Raw genomic sequence first — 20,249 nt, 5'->3', positions numbered from 1 at the left:
CCTCCCTTCCTTTGTCATTTTTTGGAATATTTATTTGTCTTTCATTCATTGACAGCCACCGCTCCTGATCTTAACCATTGGGATACACTGCCCCCTACAGGAGCAGGCCACTAGGCAGAAAAAGTCTGGCTATGCCTATGGGCAGTCCCAGGGGGGTATATTCCCTCTCTCTGCTATAGTTAGTTTTTTTTCTGCCTAGTCAGGAGTAAGGACCTAGTTTTTTGCTGGGATCTCTGGCCCTGGCAATTTTTTTTTTTCTTTTTGGATAGAAATCGACATCAAGGATGCTTACTTTCACATTACAATATGTGGCAGTCACCAGCGCTTTCTCTGCTTTGCTTTGCTGTGGGAGAGGAGCATTATAAGTTTGTTGTGTTACCCTTTGGGCTCACCTCTGCTCCTCGGGTCTTCTCAAAAGTGTTAGCCCCTTTGCTGGCATTGTTACGACAACGGGGGATTGCGGTACTCAGCTACTTGGGCGACCTCCTTCTGCAAGCGGAGTCTCACTCTCCTACTGCTCTGGTGGAAAACCTGAAAATCACCAGTTTGGCTGGATTTTGAATTTTCAGAAGTCTGCTCTGGTTCCGTCCACAAAGCTGGACTATCTGGGTCTGACTCTGGACTTGGCCTTAGCCAGAGTGCTCCTTCCTCTGGACAGGAATTGCAGACTGCAATTAGTTTCCTGCTGTCCAGCAGATTGTCATCCCTCTGGACTTGCATGCGGGTACTGGGCCTGATGGTGTCTCCCTTTGAGGCGGTTCTGTTTGCACAGTTCCATACCAGGTCCCTGCAAAGGGAGATTCTGGTCAGATGGGAAAGACAAAGACACAATCTCTGGACAATCAGACCTGGCTGAGTCGGTGGAACGAAGGAGTCCCTGATATGGTGGCTTAGTTCTTTGGCGCTTCGTCTGGGCAAATCCTTCCCCCTCTTGTATTGGACAGTTGTCACCACGGATGCCAGCCTGTCCGGCTGTGGAGGCGTCCTTGGAAATAATTTGGTTCAGGGGATCGGGACACTGGAAGAGTCCAGACTACCGATTAATGTCTTGGAACTCCGAGCGATCAGACTATGTCTGGACCATTGGACGGATCGTCTTCAGGGATGTCTAGTGCACATTTAATCGGACAATGCCACGGCCGTTTCTTATGTCAATCACCAGGGGGGCACAAGAAGTGTCTTGGCGGCTCTGGAGGTAGCCGGCATTCTAAGGTTGGCAAAACGGTTCGTTCCAGCCCTCTCCGACATACACATTCCCGTGGTAGAAAACTGGCATGCGGATTATTTCAGTCGGCAGGTGTTGGACCAAGGGGAGTGGTCCCTTCATCCGGAGGTATTTAATAAGTTATGTGTCTGTTGAGGCATCCTGAGGTGGATCTGTTGGCGTCTCGGCTCAACTGAAAAGTGCAGAGGTTTGTGGCTTGGTCACGGGATCCTCTGGCGGAAGCCACAGACGTGCTGATGGCCCCGTGGGGTCCGTATCGTCTGATTTACGACTTCCCTCCTCTCAAGCTTCTGCCAAGACTTCTATGCAGGATCGAGGCAGAAGGGATTCCGGTTATCTTAGTGGCTCCGGACTGGATTCCTCTTGCTTGGCACGCCGATCTGGTTCGGCTGGTCGCTGACGTTCCTTGGAAGCTTCCTCTCAGGGAGGATCTGCTTTCCCAAGGACCAATCTTCCACCATCCTGCTTTACAGTCACTGGCTTTGACGGCTTGGCTGTTGAACGCCAGGTGCTGAAGGCTAAAGGTTTATCTGAGTCTGTGATTCCAATGCTGTTAAAGCTAGGAAATCTTCTAGGAAGATCTACCATCGTACATGGAAGACGTACATTTGCGCGGTGTGAGTCTCTTGAGGTTCATCCTCGCTCCTTCTAGGTGGCTCGGATCTTGACCTTCCTTCAACGGGGGGTTGAACAGAAATTGGCCTTGGGTACCCTCAAGGGCCCAGGTGTCTGCTTTGTCATTCTTTTTGCAACGAGCCTTAGCCACACACTCCCTGGTGCGTACCTTTCTTCAGGGTGTCCAACATTTGGTTCCTCCAGTGCGGTCTCCATTGCCGCCTTGGGATCTCAATATGATGCTTTCGGTCCTCCAGAAGCCTCCCTTTGAGAATATTTGGAAGATTCTCTGGCTTACGCTGTCTCAGAAGGTGGCTTTTTTGGTGGCTATCACCTCTTTGCACCGGGTGTCAGAACTGTCGTCCTTATCCGGTCGTTTACCTTACCTGGTGATTCATAGAGAAAAGATTGTTCTTCGCCTCTGTTGGTCATTCCTCCTAAAGGTTGTCTCTGATTTTTCATTTGAATGAAGACATTGTGTTGCCTTCCCTGTGTCCCAGGCCAAAACATCCAAAGGAAATTGCCTTGCATGCCTTTGCTTTGGTTTGGGCAATTAGGGTGTACCTGTCAGCTACGGAGTCTTTTAGGAAGTTAGACTCACTATTTATGCTCATGGATGGGCCTCGGAAAGGGTTGTCCGCTTCCTCTGCGACCATTTGTAGATGGATCAGACACACTGTTATTCAGGCCTTTTCCATCAGGGGTCAGGTTCCTCCTTTCCCTGTCAAGGCGCACTCTACTCGGGCACTTGGTGTCTCCTGGGCCTTCTGTCAACCAGTGTCAGTGACACAGGTTTGCATGATCATAGGTGCACACTTTCACAAAGTTCTGTAAATTGGATGTGTTGGCATCTGCTGATGCTTCTTTTGCCTGCAAGGTTTTGCAGGTTTTAGAGGAACAAAAAACACGGGAATTGTGGGACTTTATAGGTGCCTGAATATTGCAACCCAATGTATACAGCAAAACAAACTAGACTATATTAAAATGGATTAATTTTTATTAGATATCAAGTTTTTTTTTTTTAATAAAAAGGTTTATACAAAAGGTAAAAAAAGTGCGTAATGAAGACGTATTACGCTTAGCAAACTTTTTTGACCGGTTTTGCCAGAAAGGCGTTTTCAGAAAAGTAATCGTAAATATAGATTCCACTAATAGATGAACATACAGTCAGTATAGTTAATTTAACAGATTAAAAAACATTCTCACATCAACACTTGTTATACACACTGATGAATAGTGCCAATACAATCTGATGCCAAATACTCCGCAAACTCTAAAGAGATGGAAAAGGAATGGTCCATACTTGTGGAGTGGAGCATATATTGCAATGACAAGGACCATTCCTTTTCCATCTCTTTAGAGTTTGCGGAGCATTTGGCATCAGTTTGTATTGGCATTATTAATTAGTGTGTATAACAAGTGTTGATGTGACAATGTTTTTTAATCTGTTAAATTAACTATACTGACTGTGTATGTTCATCTATTAGTGGAATCTATATTTACGCTTACTTTTCTGAAGAAGCCTTTCCGGCAAAACCGGTCAAAAGTTTGCAAAGTGTAATAGACCAATATGCGTAATATGTCTTCATTCAGCACTTTACCTTTTTGTATAAACCTTTTTATTAAATTTTTTTTTGATATCTAATAAAAATGAATCCATTTTAATATAGTCTAGTTTGTTTTGCTGTATACATTGGGTTGCAGTATTCAGGCACCTATAAAGTCCCATAATTCCTGTTTGTTCATTTACTCAGGAATGTTGGTGCCGTTTCAGGTCTAACTTAATGGCCCCATCTACTACAATCTTTTTCGAGTTTTAGAGGACCTGATCCTCTTTTAGGGTGTATTGTTTTTTTTTTTTTTTCAGGTGGGCTCCAGTTGTTTTGGTTGAGCTCCTTTTGCCTGTTTGGCTACTGTTTAGCCTTGGGAATTTTTTTGCTGTTCCCACCCCTTATGTGTACCACTTTTTTCTTGGATGTCCCAATAGTTAAAAAAATCAGGAGCTGTGTCCATCAATGACCGATAGAGAAAATGGGATTTTTGACTTATCGTAAAATCCATTTCTCTGATGTTCATTGACGGACACAGCACCCACCCCTTAGTGGAGTTGTGATTGTACCTATAACAGAGAGAGGGAGTACACCCCCTGGGACTGCCCATAGGTGTAGCCAGATACTTTTTTTTGCCTAGAGTTCTACTCCTGTAGGGGGTAGTATAACCATTGGTTATGAAGATTAGGCGCTGTGTCCATCAATGAACGTTGTAATAGGAATAGAAGAGAATTTTAATTTTTTTTTAAAGCGCTCCATCCCTCCGTGTTGGCGCGCAGAAGGGAACGCATACGTAAGTCTTGCCCACATATGTAAATGGTGTTCAAAGCACACGTGAGGTGTCGCTGCGATCGTTGGAGTGAGAGCAATAATTCTAGTGCAAAAGCTCGAACTCTAAGCGGGTAACTGCGAAAAATTTTTTAAGCGTAGCCTATAGAGATTTTTAAGTACCATAGTTTGTCGCCATTCCACGAGCGTACGCAACTTTAAAGCATGACATATTGGGTATCTACTCAGCGTAGCATCATCTTTTAGATTATACAAAACAATTGGGGTAACTATTGTGTTTTTTTTATTTTAATTAATTAAAGTGGATTTAAAAAAAAAAAAATACTTTGCAAAACCGATGCACAAATACAGTGTGACATAAAATATTGCAACGACCGCCATTTTACTCTCTAGGATCCCTGCAAATATACATATATACACACTATCTCCACAAAAGTGAGTACACCCCTCACTTTTTTGTAAATTTTCTATTATCTTTTCATGTGACAACGCTGTAGAAATGACACTTTGCTACAATGTAAAGTAGTGAGTGTACAGCTTGTATAAGTGTGAATTTGGTGTCCCCTAAAAAAAAAAACTCAAAAGTGAGTACTCCCCTAAGTGACAATGTCCAAATTGGGCCCAATTTGCCCTTTTCCCTCCCCGGTGTCATGTGACTCATTTGTGTTACACGGTCTCAGGTGTGAATGGGGAGCAGGTGTGTTAAATTTTGGTGTTCTCGCTCTCTCTCTCATACTGGTCACTGGAAGTTCAACATGGCACCTTATGGCAAATAACTGAGGATCTGAAAAAAAGAATTGTTGCGCTAGAAAAAGATTGCCAAGACCCTGAAACTGAGCTGCAGCACGATGGCCAAGACCATACAGCGGTTTGCCAGGACAGGTTCACTCAGAACAGGCCTTGCCACCGTACACCAAAGAAGTTGAGTGCACGTGCTCGGCGTCATATCCAGAGGTTGTCTTTGGGAAATAGACATATGAGTGCTGCCAGCATCGCTGCAGAGGTTGAAGGGCTGGGAAGTCAGCCTGTCTGCGCTCAGGCTTTACGCTGCACGCTACAGCAAATTGGCTGTCGTCCTAGAAGGAAGCCACTTCTAAAAACGATGCACAAGAAAGCCCAAAGACAAGCCAAGATAAGCAGACTAAGGACATGGATTACTGGAACCATGTCTTGTGGTCTGATGAGACCAAGATAAACTTATTTGGTTCAGATGGTGTCAAGCGTCTGTGGTGGCAACAAGGTGGGGAGTACAAAGACAAGTGTGTCCTACTTAGTCAAGTATGGTGGTGGGGGTGTCATGGTCTGGGGTGGCGTGAGTGCTGCCGGAACTAGGGAGCTACAGTTCATTAAGGGAACCCTGTATGCCAACGTGTACTGTGACCTACTGAGGCAGAACATGAGACTGGGCCGCAGGGCAATATTCCAACATAATGACTCCAAACACACCTCTAAGATGACCACTGCCTTGCTAAAGAAGCTGAGGGTAAAGGTGATGGACTGGCTAAGCATGTCTCCAGTAGGGATGATCGAACTTTTGAAAAGTTTGGTTCGACCAGAACACCCGAATTTCCCGAAGGTTCGGTTCAGATTCCCGGACCCCATTGAAATCAATGGGACCCGAACTTCGGGAATCAAAAAACACTATTTTAAAGCCCTAAAACCTAATAAATGCCCCTAAAAAGTGCCTAGGGTTCTGGGTCATGCCCCAGGGACTATAAATCGGGCAAAAAAAAAGTTCTTAAAAATTGTCATTTTTTGATAGCCAATTATTGAAAAAAAAAGTTTTCTTTGGATTTAGTGTCTGGTTGGTCTAAAAAGTGTACCTGTGAAGTTTCAGCTCTGTAGCATGTCCAGAACCAGAATTATAGCATGCCAAACCTTCAAAAATGCGTCGCACACATCTGCTTTATTTAGGGACAACTTTTGGTCGCATAGCCGTGTGCGTCTTGCAGGTGATTTTCACATCGCACAGTTGATAAAGCCTCAGTGACAACTATGTCAGGTAGACCAAGGAAAGGCACACGTGGCCCTGCTGCGGAAAGGGGCACAGCTTCTAGGGTGTATAGAGGCAAGGGTGGACATCTTCATCATCGTCATCATCTGCAAATACAGTGATCCAGCCAGAGAAAAGTGGTCAGTCTTCTGCAGTTGGCAGAGCAAATAAAGATGAGTCCATGTGTCACGTTTTATTCCCTTATGACAAATTTTGCAGATCGCAATTGTTCGATCTGCATGAGATGTCTCAAAAAAGGCCCAGCAAGGAGAGGTTTGTATAGTGGGCCAGGAGACAACAGTTGCGGCCTTAGATGGAGTGGGCCGTCTGCTCTCCCCTCTTGCTTGCTCTGCCTCCTCCTGAACCTCAGACCCAACATCAGACTCCATAAAGGACTGAGCATCAGGCAGGAGTAGATGGCTGACACTGGTCAAACAGCTCATCTGACTCCTCTGCCATGTCTGAAGTTGGGTCTAAGGGAGGACTTGAGGTGGACATGGACTCATCTTTCTTTGCTCTGCCAACTGCAGAAGACGGACCACTTTTCTCTGCCTGGGTCACTGTAGTTGCTGATGATGACGATGATACTGCTATGCGACCCAAAGTTGTCGCTAAATAAAGCAGACGTGTGTGACGCAGAATAGCAAAGCCTTTTGCAGTGGACTTAACCCTTACAACAAGAACAGGCGTTAACTTTTCACTGAGGCTTTATCAACTGTGCGATGTGAAAATCACCTCCAAGACGCACGCTGCTATGCGACACAAAGTTGTCGCTAAATACAGCAGATGTGTGTATCGCTGAAATGTATTTTGCACAATAGCTGACTAGCAAGCACATATACCTGCTGTAGATATATCGGCAGTGCAACATGCTCACTAGACGGAACCCTGACACTTAAAACTATCCCTACAAAAACTAGATTATTGAATCTAACTATAGTGGTATATAGTACCCTAACTACACTGCATATCCCTTTCCTCACACTAAAAGAACAGCTCCATACAGCAGAAGATAATTTCTAACTGACACTGTCCCTTGAATTTTTTTTTTTTCTTAACTCAAACAGCACAATCGCTGTATTTCTAACTACACTGACAATCTTTCTGTAAGCTGACTGCTCTTCTGCTGATATGGAGCTTTACAAGCAATCGGCTATGCAGCAACGTTGTTTAACACAGCAGGAGAAACGCAAATGCTTCCAGTCTCTTCCAAAGCTTCTATATTACAGTGCTAGAGGTTAGGTGGGGCTATGTTATATACTGGGGGACGTATTCACTCCTGATTGGCCTCTGGTCCCCGTAGTCACTCCAATCACGTTCCTAGCAGACTCCTGTCCCCTCATTGGCTTTTTCTGAAGTTTCTGGCCCAATCACGGGCTTTTAAAGCCCACTTCCTGTCCCATTGCATTTTGGGCGGTTCGGGTGACCCGAATTCCGAACTTTTACCGCAAAAAGTTCGGAATTCGGCCGAATTTCGAACACCCAATGTTCGGGTCGAACCGATGGTCGATCATCCATAGTCTCCAGACCTAAACCCTATTGAGCATCTGTGGGGCATCCGCAATCGGAAGGTGGAGAAGTGCAAGGTCTCTAACATCCACCAGCTCCGTGATGTCATCATGGAGGAGTGGAAGAGGACTCCAGTGGCATCCTGTAAAGCTCTGGTGAACTCAATGCCCATTAGGGTTAAGGCAGTGCTGGAAAACAATGGGGCTCCACAAAGTTTCAACACTTTGGGCCCAATTTGGACATTTTCACTTAGGGGTGTACTCACTTTTATTGCCAGCGGTTTAGACATTAATGGCTGTGTGTTGAGTTATTTTGAGAGGACAGTAAACTTACACTGTTATACAAGCCGTTATACAAGCCGTACACTCACTACTTTACATTGTGGCAAAGTGTCATTACTTCAGTGTTGTCACATGAAAAGGTATAATAAAATATTTACAAAAAAAGGTGAAGGATGTACTCACTTTTGTGAAATACTGTGTGTCTATGTATGTATATCTGTGTGTATATGAGTGTGTGTGTGTGTGTGTGTGTGTGTGTGTGTATATATATATATATATATATAATAATGTTTGGGGTGGGGTGTTCTAAGTAATTTTCTAGCAAAAAAAAAAAATTTTTACTTGTAAACAACAAATGTCAGAAAAAGGCCTGTCTTAAAGCCGTTAATACCGCTTTAGCATGCTGACGCAGGGGACCTGAAGACTGGTGAAAAAACGGTTCCGGTGAGGATGGTGCTGGATCTTCAGAGAGGTGGGGGCCTGTTTATTAAAAGTCAGCAACTACAGTTTTTTTAGCTGTTGACTTTTAATTTTTTTTTTTTTGTTTCACCCCTATCCATTTTCCACACATGCTCCACGACAATTTTCTAGTCTGATTAGTTAACATGTAAATGATTTAAAACAAATGCACTGAGATGATGATGCTTATGTGCACTGAATGCAAAAACTTTTGTTTCATACAATAGTGACTGAATGGTTTTGATCTCAATCACAGTATGTAAAGATGTGATTTATCAGAAAGTATGCATTTTACATTGTCTGCAGTTAGCCCCAAAATCGAAAGTTGTTTGCATTAAGATACTATTACCTAAACATGCCAAGTCTTTAACCACTTAAAGACCGCCTGATAGCAATTTTACTGCTGTGTGGCTCTCCTGTGCAGAATTATCTATCTATCTATCTATCTGTGTGATTGTTTATTTCCATCTGCAGGCGGCGCGCTGCTTCTGCTGTGATTATTCACAGCAGAAGCTGACCTACGGTTGCTGGGCACTGGGTGTCTGCTGGCAGCTGCCGATAGATAATAAAACACTGTAAAGTATGTAAACCAGGCAGATCTCCGTTCTGAAGGGGAGGAGGGGATGGATTTTGTGTTCCATCTCTTCACTTAGTTAAACATGGTACACAAAAGCACTAACTAGGCACACAGTTAACCCTTTGATCACCCTAGATGTTTAACCCCTTCCCAGCCAGAGTCATTATTGCAGTGACGGTGCATATTTTTCTAGCACTGATGAAAAAGTAAAAAATATTGAAAACAATGTCTTTTACTGTGCTAAACCTTTGTAATCGCCTATGATACTATTGAAATATGTGCAGCTACTTAAAAAATAAAATTACCATAAAATGTGACATTAACATTAGTGAGCAAACCAATATGTAATTTCACAGTAGCGCATAACACCACATATGAACATTGTTTAAGTTCATAAAAACAGTAAAAAAATAAAAAATCAAACATTCAAATCTATGCAAAAAAGTCAGTGCAAATTTGATAAAAATCTTTAAAGTCAATAAATCCAGAAAATCATCACACTTCTGTGAGAATAATAATAAACCTTGAATCCACCACCAACATGATCAAGTGAAACTGTCTCTTTTTGAAAATGCACTCGCCAGATCAGATTGCCTTTCATTGTCATGAAAAGGCAGAAGAGCTTAAATGTTAGATCAACCTCTTCTTGGAAACATCATCTCGCATCAGCAGAACTCCTCTCATCACGTGTTGGAGAGAAAAGAGGCTTCCAATAGTGCATCCCTCCCATTAAAAATGTGTTTTAATCATTTGCCGACCGACAGCAGTACATATACTGCGGCAAGTCTGCTGTATTGTGCAAAACGATGTACCTGTATGTCTTTTCGTGCAGTAGCCAGTGGGGGCAGGTCCACCGGCCACCTGCAATTGCTCCCCAGAGAGACAGAACGGCGCTCTGCCTATGTAAACATGGCAGACTGCCGTTCTGTGAGATGAACACAGGGATCTTGTGTTCCTGCTGTTTAGGAACACGAATCTCTGTGTTCATCTAGTGAGTCTGTCCACCACACAGAAAGCATCCCTTGGCACACACTTAACCCTTTGATCGCCCCTAGTGTTACCCCTCCCCTACCAGTGTTATTAGTACAGTAACTGTGTATATTTTTAGCACTGATTACTGTAGTAATGTCACTGGTCCCCTCAAAGTGTCAGGTGTCCGTTCTGTCCGCTTCAATGTCGCAGTCCCACTAAAAATCGCTGATCGCCGCCATTACTAGTAAATAAAAAAACAAAAATGGCATAAATCTTTCCCCCAGTTTGTAGACACGATAACTTTTTATGCAAACCAATCAATATACACTTAGTGGTTTTTTTTTTTTTTACCAAAAATATGTAGCAAAATACATATTGGCCTAAAATGATGAAAAGATTAGATTTTTCTTATTAGCTGTGTTTTATAGCGGAAAGTAAAAAATCCAATTTTTTTCCCCCAGCTTTTTTTGTTTATAGCACAAACAATAAAAACCATAGAGGTGATCAAATACCACCAAAAGAAAGCTCTATTTGTGGAAAAAAAAATATAAGGGTACAGCGTTACATGACCGTGCAAGTGTCAAAGTAACGCAGTGCCGTATTGTAAAAAATAGCCTGGTCATTAAGGGGTAAATCCTTCCGGTCCAGAAGTGGTTATATACCACTCACTTTTAAAATCTCTTGTATTTGGCATTAAATAAAAACGGGTTGGTCAAGCAGGCAAAAACTCATCGGTCTCGCCACCTCCACGCTGGTAACCACTGCTATAATGGAAAAAAATATTGTTTGGTTTTTCAAAATTGTCCTTTTTTTCTTAGCACAAAATATAAACGCAGTGGTGATAAAATACCACCTGTAGAAAGCTCTATTTGTGGGGAAGAAAAGTCATAAATGTTGGGTACAGCGTTGCATGACGCGCAATTGCCAGTTAAAGTAACGCAGTGCTGTATCACAAAAAATGGCCGGTCAGAAAAGGGGGTTGATCTTCCGGAGGTCAAATGGTTGAAGAATATGTAAACCCAGTATTTCATATTCCTGATATGTGCCTGCTATACCATGTACTTGTATGAGAAAGTATCCTGTTCTCTTTGTGTGAAATCCCTGGTGTTCCTGCCAGTCCCTCTGCTTTCCTATTAAAAACTGACCACACTAAGCAGGAGAACACATCGTGGTCAGCTCTCTAGCTATACTGGGAACTCAGCCTGTTCTCCTCCAAAGATCAGGCTTGCCCTGACATGAGAACAGCTTCATAGGAGCATTAAGATCTATACACAAATGTTTTTCCTTTCATTTCTTTTGTAAACTGAATGGATTGTTTTACAAGGCGATCATTTAATCACTTTAACCCAGCTCTGTGCACAAATCTGTATATAAAGTGGAATTCTCTTTGCCATTTTTGACATTGACCTGGTATTTTCTATTTGTGTTCTATTTATTAACATTTTCAAGACATTTTGCCAAGGCTTTTATGTGTCTGTTGTCTTGTTTTTTTTTTGCTGTGGATAGCGTTTCAATCTCTGGTATATTGATTGCATGGATGACTAATATTTAAGCTATGGTTCTCTAACTTTTAAAAATCTTAAGATGTGTCATTGTATTAACAGATTGAAGGACAAGGGCATGGAGCTGTGTTTGACTGTAAATGCTCTCCAGACGGTCAGCACTTTGCTTGCACAGACTCACATGGTCATCTGCTGATTTTTGGCTTTGGTTCTAGTAGCAAATATGACAAGGTAAGCTTGAAAATCAAGAACTTAATATAGTGAAACCAATTAACTTATGGTTATTTCAGTAATAGGTAATGATTGATCAAGCCTTGTAAAAAAATAAAAATAAAAAAAATAGATGTCCCAGCTTCCCCTTCTGCTCCTATTAATACAAGGATTAAATTATCATTAATTTGGAAGTTTCACAAGTGTTATTTGCCTTTCTTTAACCACTTGCTGACCAGCCACAGTACTTTTACTGCGGCAGTTCGGCTCTGTCCCGCGAAGCGAGGTACCTGTACGTCGTTTTGTGAGACAGCAGAGGCACACGCACGCCCCGATTGGCGACAGGGGGAGCCAATTGGCAGATCCGATGGGTGCGATGTCCGCTGGGCACCCGCGATTGCTCCCCATGGAGACAGAACAGTGGTCTTCCGATGTATATAAGGCAGACCACTGTTCTGTCAGTGATGAACACAGGGATCCTGTGTTCCTCCTTTTTAAGAACACAAGTCTCTGTGTTTATTTAGTGATTAAAACCCCCACACAGTTAGAAAGCATCTCCTAGGGACACACCTTACCCTTTGATCTCCCCTGGTGTTAACCTCTTCCCTGTCAGTTTCATCAGTACAGCAAGCTGTGCATATTTTTAGCATTGATTACTGTAGTAATGTCACTGGTCCCCCCTAAAGTGTCAAAAGTGTCAGTTAAGTGTCCGATCTGTCCGCTGCAATCACCTGATCCTGATCGCCGATATTACTAGTAAAAATAAAAAATAAATATATGTATTTTACCAAAAATATGTAGCAGAATACATATTGGCCTAAAATGAAAAAAAATGTGATTTCTCTATCGTCCATTGACAGACGCAGCCTCATCTTCATGAGCTGTGTGGGTTTGCTGCCACCTGCTGGAGTAGTCTAGGCAGTACCTTAGTACAAAGTTTTTACATATACATGCCTACGGGGCTGTCCCTCCAGACATAACCCCTCAGACACAGCCCAGCACATACGTTTTTTTGCCTAGAGGAGTAGGACCTAGGTTTCCTGCTGGGACTCCGGTCTCAGTTTTTTCGTATTCTTTTCAGAATATTTTCTTTTATTTCTCTTTACTCACTTGCTAGCTAGTGTTCAGGTAAGAATTTCCCGGTGATCTACAAGCAGCGATACCGGCTGGGGCTTCGCACTAGATAATATAGATCCTTATGGTTCCCCCAGCCTTGCCTACAAGCGTGAGCAGGTTATAGTCCCGCAGTAGGCCTAGCCACGACTGTGTCTCTTTTCCGGATGGGGATGAGCCTGCGAGCGGATGCCTCGCCGGGACGTGACGACCTTAAACGCCCTGAGTCACAGCGTACCCCTCGGCTGGCAGCATCCCTACTTTGGGTGGTAGGCAGTCTGCCCGGAGCAGAGCCCACCAGATCCATGGTATGGTGAGTAAATGTCCCCCACTTGCCCCTGCTGGCCTTGGGGGGGATGTGGGCACTCTCCTTGGGATAATGGGATTTGTACCTCCTGAAAGATTCCCCTGGCCTGCCCGGTGTCTGGTCTGTTCTCCCACACCCCCCCTCCCCCTCCCTTCCCTGTTCCTGAGGGGAGCTATGTGTCTTTGGTGCCTGGGGGGGGAGGGGGGGGAGCATGGTAACTTGGGCTTGCTGGTTCCTGTTGCAGATCCTGAGGCCTTCATAATGTCGGTCTCTGGTGCATTGCTCGCCGTGGGTGCCGCCATCTTAAGTGTCCGCAATGTAATTTTTTCCCCATAGACTTGTATGGGGAAGCCATTTTCCCTGAGCTTCCTATTGCAACTGTATGGGCAACCATGTTTGTGTAGCCTTTGTGCTGCACTGAGCAACGTGACCTTTCATTCAGGCGAGATCACTTTCTGTGCTCTGCTTCCTGCTGTTGGCCAAGGTTATTTCTTGTCTCTTTCTACATGCTGCTGGAACGATCAGGAGGACTTTTTCTATAAGGTGGTACAGTACTGGAGTCCCTGCGGACATAACCCTGCTCGCTCTGCTGTTCCGTTTAAAGGGGATCGCTGCAGACCGATGCGATCGGTGGTGGGAACCGCGATCTGCGCTTCTTAAAGTGACAATACTCAGTTTTTTGCAACTTGCAATATGGAGTCCCAACCTGTGAATTCACCCTCAGACCCACTCCTGGACAGTCCGGATCGCAGTCGCTGGCCGTGATGTCAGCAGCTCTGGAAAGCCTGGCGACAAATGTTGATTTAGTCATGAAAAAGGTTGATAGCCGAAAATGGCCGCTGCCTTCTCCGTCTATGGAGTTGTCCTCTGATTCAGAGGATGATGAGCTTGCCCCGGATGCTCCCCTTGCTGAGGGGTAGCTGTCCTCGCAGTCAGATGGTGAAGAGGACCTGTCCTCTTAAGCCGTAGCGCGGTAACATGCTTTAGTGGAAGCCCTGATTATTTCAGTACGGGGCACTTTAAAATTGTCTGATGAGCCCATGCCGGCAGGGACACGGGTGGCTTTTGGCTCCCAGAAGTCTCAGAAAGCTGGCAAGGTTTTCCCTTGTCCCGACACTTTAAACGATATTGTGAATGACCAATGGCGGCGCGTAAAGCACGTGTTAGTTGTGCCAAAATGCTTTAAACACCGGTATCCTTTTGCTGAAAAGGCCTCCAACCGTTGGACGGTGCCACCTAAAGTGGACCATCCTGTCTCCAGATTAAACAAATCTACTCTGGATCCTGTGAAAGATTCCCCAGTTTTTAAGGATCCAGTGAACAGGCGGGTGGAATCCCTTTCCCGCCATCTTTACGTGTTGGCAGGTTCCATTTTGAAACCGGTGTTCGTGTCTGTTTTAGTCTCGCAGATGGTGATGGAATGGATTAGGGGTTTGCGGGAGTCTTTGGACCCAGAGATTGTTCCTCCAGAACAGCTGGAACTGTTGGACCAAGTGATCCAGGCTCTGGTGTTCCTGTGTGATGCGTCTGTGGATGCGGCTCCCCTGGTGGCCAGGGTTTCGGCCGTGGGCATTGCCTTGAGATGCATGGTTTGGCTGAAGAGCTGGTCAGCTGACCAAGTTTCTAAGAAAGCCCTAGCTGACCTCCCCTTTCTGGTAGAGCATTTGTTTGGCGACTCATTCGATGAGTTAATAAAGGGCTTGACTGGCGGAAGAGTACTCTTCTTCCTCAATCCTCCAAGGGTCAGACTCTCCGTACTAAGTGGAGTCCCCCTTTTTCTGCTCACATGCGGTTCTTTCGTGCCTCCGTGGCGCAAGCAAAAGGTAAGCCGTACAGAGCTTCTGGAGGGGCTAAAAAAGCATTGGGGCAAGCCAAAGGCCGGTCAGTCCGGTGCTGCTGACAAGTCCTCTTCAGCCCTCACCCGGCTCAGGGGTGGGGGGACGTCTGCGCTTCTTCCAGGAACCCAGGACTTCCTTCATTCAGGACTATTGGTTCGCAAACTGATTTGTTCTGGGTACAAGATCGAATTCTGGTCCCGGGCCTGGGGACAAGGATTTTTTCAGTCAAATCTTCGCCTGTCTCCAGAGCGTTTGAAGGATCTGCGGGAGGCTGTGCAAGATGATCTGGCTTCAAGGGGTGATTGTGCAGGTTCCTCAGCAGAAACGCTCTCAAGGTTTCTATTCAAACCTGTTCATGGTGCCCAGAAAGGAGGACAAGGTGTGTCCAATTCTAGATCTCAAGGCTCTGAACCGCTTTGTGCGGGTGCAGAAGTTTTGAATGGAGTCCATTTGGTCAGTGGTGGCATCATTGAATCTGGGATTTTCTGGCTTCCATCGATCTCAAGGATGCCTATATCCACGTCCCCATTTTCGAGGGGCACCAGCGATTCCTCCGCTTGTGGTGGCAGAGGAGCACGTTCAATTTGTGGCATTATCTTTTGGTCTCGCCTCGGCTCCCAGAGTATTTACCGAGGTCCTGGCCCCTGTACTGGACTTGTTACGTCAGCGAGGCATCTCAATTGTGGGATGTCTGGAGGATCTCCTGTTAGCAGTCTCCCACTCAGATCTGTTGGCAATATCTCTATCACGATTCAGACCCTTCAAGAATTTGGGTGGACGATCAATTTAAAAAAAAATCTGCTCTAACGCCATCAGTACGGGTCACTTATCTGGGACTGACTCTCGACTCTGCACTGGCAATTGTCTTTCTCCCCCTGGACAAATTTCAGAAGCTGCAAAAAGCAGCAGTCAGGTTGCTGATGGAGACCGATCAGTCCTCCTTGCGGTCTTGCATTAGGGCCCTGGGTCTGATGGTTTCTACCTTTGAAGCAGTCCTGTTTGCTCAGTCTCACTTGAGACCTTTGCAAAAGGAGATTCTGGTGAAATGGAACAGAGATCCTTGGTCATTGGACCAGAAGATTTGCTTGAGCCGTCTTACAAAGTCGGCTCTTTCTTGGTGGCACTGGTCGCCTGCCCTGTGCCAGAGCTGGTCTTCCTGATGGTGTTTTGGACAGTGGTCACCACAGACGTCAGGCTGGGATGGAGTGCTGGGGAAGCTATGTGCCCAGGGGTCTTGGGCGACAAAGGAGTCTTCCTTGCTGATCAATATTCTGGAGCTGAGAGCGATCAAGCTCTGCCTGCTTCACTGGATGGGTCGGATACACGGCTCTCTGGTTCAGATACAGTCGGACAATGCCACGGCTGTGGTTTACATCAATTATCAAGGGGGCACCTTGAGTGTCCTGGCAGCCAAGGCGGTGGCTGAGATTCTGTTTTGGACGGAACACGTCCCGACTCTTTCCGCAGTCCAAATTCCGGGGGTGGAGAATTGGCAAGCGTATTACCTGAGTCGGCAGATGTTGGATCAAGGGGAATGGTCCCTTCATCCGGAAGTGTTTCATCTCCTCTGTGCCCGGTGCGGGACTCTGGAGGTGGATCTGTTTGCGTCTTGCCTCAACAGGAAAGTTCAGCGGTTTGTGGTCAGGTTTCGGGATCCTCTGGTGGCTCCTTGGAGCCAGCATCGCCTGATTTATGCCTTCCCTCCGCTCGTACTCCTGCCAAGGTTTCTTTGCCAGGTGGCGATGAAAGGCATATTTCGTTCTGGTGGCACCACACTGGCCTCGGCGGTCTTGATACACAGACCTGGTACAAATGGTTGTAGACCCTCCATGGAGACTATCTCTGCAGGTAGATCTACTGTCTCAAGGACCGATCTTCCATCCTGCACCATCACTTGTTTTCTATAGCTAGGGTTTTGGCCTTTTTACAAAAAGGGGTTGAACAGCACTTGTCGTTGGGTATTATCATGGGCCAGGTGTTGGCCTTGGCTGTTTAATTCCAATTAGGGCTGAACGATAGTCGATGTGATATCGACTATCGTTCTGCGGGCGTGATCGATATTCACATCGTCGAAGACACGATGTTTAGGCATTAGGCAGGGAGAAGTCGGGACTCGGGGGTGTAGGAGGACTCGCAGTGATTGCAGCTGACACATCTGTCCTACACGTTCAGCGGTGAGCAGCTGCACAGCTAATCAATCGCGCGTGCCTGCACACCTGATTGGTTCGCTGTGCCGCTACTCACGGCGTGATTGGTTCGCTGTGTCGGTAAAGAAAACTGGCACCAGACTGAACGTGTGGGCTGCACGGATGTCAAGTGAGTCACTGTCAGGCTGTGTTCTTCTACCGGCTCCTAACACCACTGTGAGTCCCGAGAGTGAGACTGTGAATAATCCACAATTCCACACTGTCACTGAGAGTACAATACCATTATTAGCCCTGGCCTGCCCTGTATCTGCAATTACAATCAGAAGGCTGTGCTGCTGCCTGCATGCCCTGCTGCAATACTTTATGATTTCCATCCATTTCCAGCATCCTTCCCTACAGTAACATTAACCCTGGCTATCCCGGACTCCCAGTGCAGTATATATACAATCAGAAGAAGGCTGCTCCAAAACTCATCCCATCCCTACAGTAACATTAACCCTGGCTGTCCCAGGTGTCCCTTGTACAATCAGAAGGCTGCACTACTTCCCTACCCTACAGTAACATTAACCCTGTAATGTATATGGTACAAGGCTGCACTGAATCGACTAGATTGACGGTCTCTCAATATCGCAATATATATATCGTTGAAAAAAAAAATATTGCAATGTACTTTTTTTCCAATATCGTGCAGCCCTACTTCCAATGTACGTTGGCAACTAATAGCTTGATTCGCACTTTCATCCAGGGGGTGAGTCATTTGGCTCCTCCGAGGAGATCTCCGTTACCTCCGTGGGATCTCAATCTGGTTTTGTCTGTTTTTCAAAAGCCTCCCTTTGAGAATCTGGTTTTGTCTGTTTTTCAAAAGCCTCCCTTTGAGAATATCAGGGAGATTTCTCTGTTTACCTTGTCACAGAAGGTTGCCTTTCTAGTGGCTATTCTGCTCGCAGAGTCTCTGAGTTGGTGGCGCTGTCTTGTTGTTCACCTTATTTGGTGGTCCACAGGGATAAAGTGGTCCTCCGACCAAAACCGTCTTTTCTCCCTAAGGTGGTGTTGGATTTTCACCTTAATGAAGACATCGTGTTGCCTTATGTCCTAAGCCTTAACATCCCAAGGAAATTGCCTTGCACTATGGATGTGGTTCGGGCGATAAGGGTTTATTTGACGGTTACTGAGTCCTTTAGGAAATTGGACTCTTTGTCCTTATGGACGTCCTCGCAAGGGTTTAGCTGAGACCATTTCGAGATGGATCAGGCAGACGGTTGTTCAGTCTTATTCACTCAAGGGTGTTGTGTAGAGAGAAAAGCAGCCACACTGCCACTTGAAGGTACAAAGTTTAAAATCTGTTTATTTGAATCCAAGAATTAAAATAAATCCAAGATACAGTCCATACTACAGTCAGACCAGACTTAGAGTTAGTCGTAACTGTAGTATGGACTGTATCTTGGATTGATTTTAATTCTTGGGTCAGGTTCCTCCTTTCCCTGTGAAGGCTCAAAAACTTTGTACTAACGTACCGCCTAGACTACTCCGGCAGGTGGCAGCATAACCCACACAGCTCATAAAGATGAGGCTGCCTCTGTCAATGGACATCAGAGAAAGGTTTTACGGTAAGATCTTACAAAAATCTTAGTTTTTTTTCTTATTAGGAATGTTTTATAGCAGAAAGTAAAAAACATTGTTTTTCTTTTGTTTTTGTTTTTGTTTTTTTTTTTCAGAATTGTTGCTCTTTTTTTGTTTATAGCCCAAAAAATAAAAATCGCAAAGGTGATGAAATGCCACCAAAGAAAGCTCTATTTGTGGGAAATAAGTACATCAATTTGATTTGGGTACAGCGTTGCAGGACCGCGCAATTGTCAGTTAAAGTAACGCAGTGCCTTATTGCAAAAAAATGGCCTGGTCATTAAGGGGGTATAACCTTCCGGTCCCTAAGTGGTTAAACAGAAAATTAAAGGATTTGTTGAGTGCGTTTTTAGTCTTAGATGAAGGGCACACACGGCTGGATTTTTCAGGGTGTAAAGTTACCATAAAGGACCATTAACCACTTACGAACTGCCCACGGTGTATTTACGTCGGTACTTTGACGTTAAATACCGGGGTTATATAGTAGCAGATAGCTGCAATAACCCCGGTATTTTTTTAAATGGTGGGCGATCCACTTTAACATGAGGGTGGTCCCAGCGGCGTATTCGCTGCAGGATCACCTTTATGGGCGGCGGGAGAGGTGCCCCCCTCCCGCCACTTCCTGGTCGTTTTCCCCGCTTACCGGAGTCATTGGTAGCGGGGAAAACGATTCGGTCCACTCTCATCTCAGGCAGGAAGTCGGGTGAGGGCAAGATTATTATTATTATTATTAAGGATTTCTATAGCGCCAGCAATTTATGCAGCGTTTTACAATATTCGAGGGAGACAGTACATATACAATACAATAAAATACAAGAGGATTTAGAGGGCCTTGCTCAGAAGAGCTTACAATCTAATGGCCCCCACTCAACTATGGCCTTGGGGGACTGGAGTGATGTCATACGTCACTTCCTCCCAATAGCCTGTAAGAGCCCTGACTTTTTTTTGGCTTTTTAATGTAGATGTAGAGGTCTTTTTGACCCCAGATCTCACATTAAAGAGGTCCTGTTATTCCTATTCCTATTTCTATTACAAAGGAAGTTTACGTTCCTTTTAATAGGAATAAAAGCGATCACAATTTTTTGTAAAGGACAGTGTAAAAAAAAAAAAAAAAGTGAAAGCGCTCTGTCCCCATTAGCTCGCGAGCAGAAGCGAACGCATACACGAGTCGCACCCACAAATGTAAACGGTGTTCAAACCACATGTGAGTTTTCGCCGCAATCGTTAGTGAGAGCAAAAATTCAAGCCCTAGACCTCCTCTGTAACCCTAAACTGGAAACCTGTAGAAATTTTTAAAATGTCGCCTATGGGGATTTTGAAGTACCAATGTTTGTCGCCATTCCACGAGCGTGCGCAATTTTGAAGCATGACATGTTTGGTATCTATTAACCGCCTAACATTATCTTTCTAATTATTGAAAAAAATTAGGCTAACGTTACTGTTTTCTTTTTTTTTTTTTATTCAAAAAAGTTTTTTTTTTAAATGCGTTTGTAAGACCGCTGTGCAAATATGGTGTCCTTAAGTGGTTACATGTTGAATACA

At 44.9% G+C, this 20,249-nt stretch overlaps 1 protein-coding gene across 1 annotated transcript in view; it reads left to right on the top strand.

Moving 5' to 3' along the window:
- PHIP (PHIP subunit of CUL4-Ring ligase complex) overlaps window positions 1–20,249 on the top strand; it is a 286,169-nt gene that overhangs the window by 80,953 nt on the left and 184,967 nt on the right. The window contains 1 exon segment of the mRNA XM_082249792.1: window positions 11,575–11,703. Coding sequence (XP_082105918.1) covers window positions 11,575–11,703 — 129 coding nt within the window.

The sequence above is a fragment of the Pelophylax lessonae genome (assembly GCF_965119305.1).
Source record: "Pelophylax lessonae genome assembly, chromosome: 3".
In the NCBI taxonomy this organism is placed as follows: Eukaryota; Metazoa; Chordata; class Amphibia; order Anura; family Ranidae; genus Pelophylax; species Pelophylax lessonae.
Note: the sequence above shows the minus strand (reverse complement) of the source record. Positions and strands in the feature narration are given on the sequence as shown.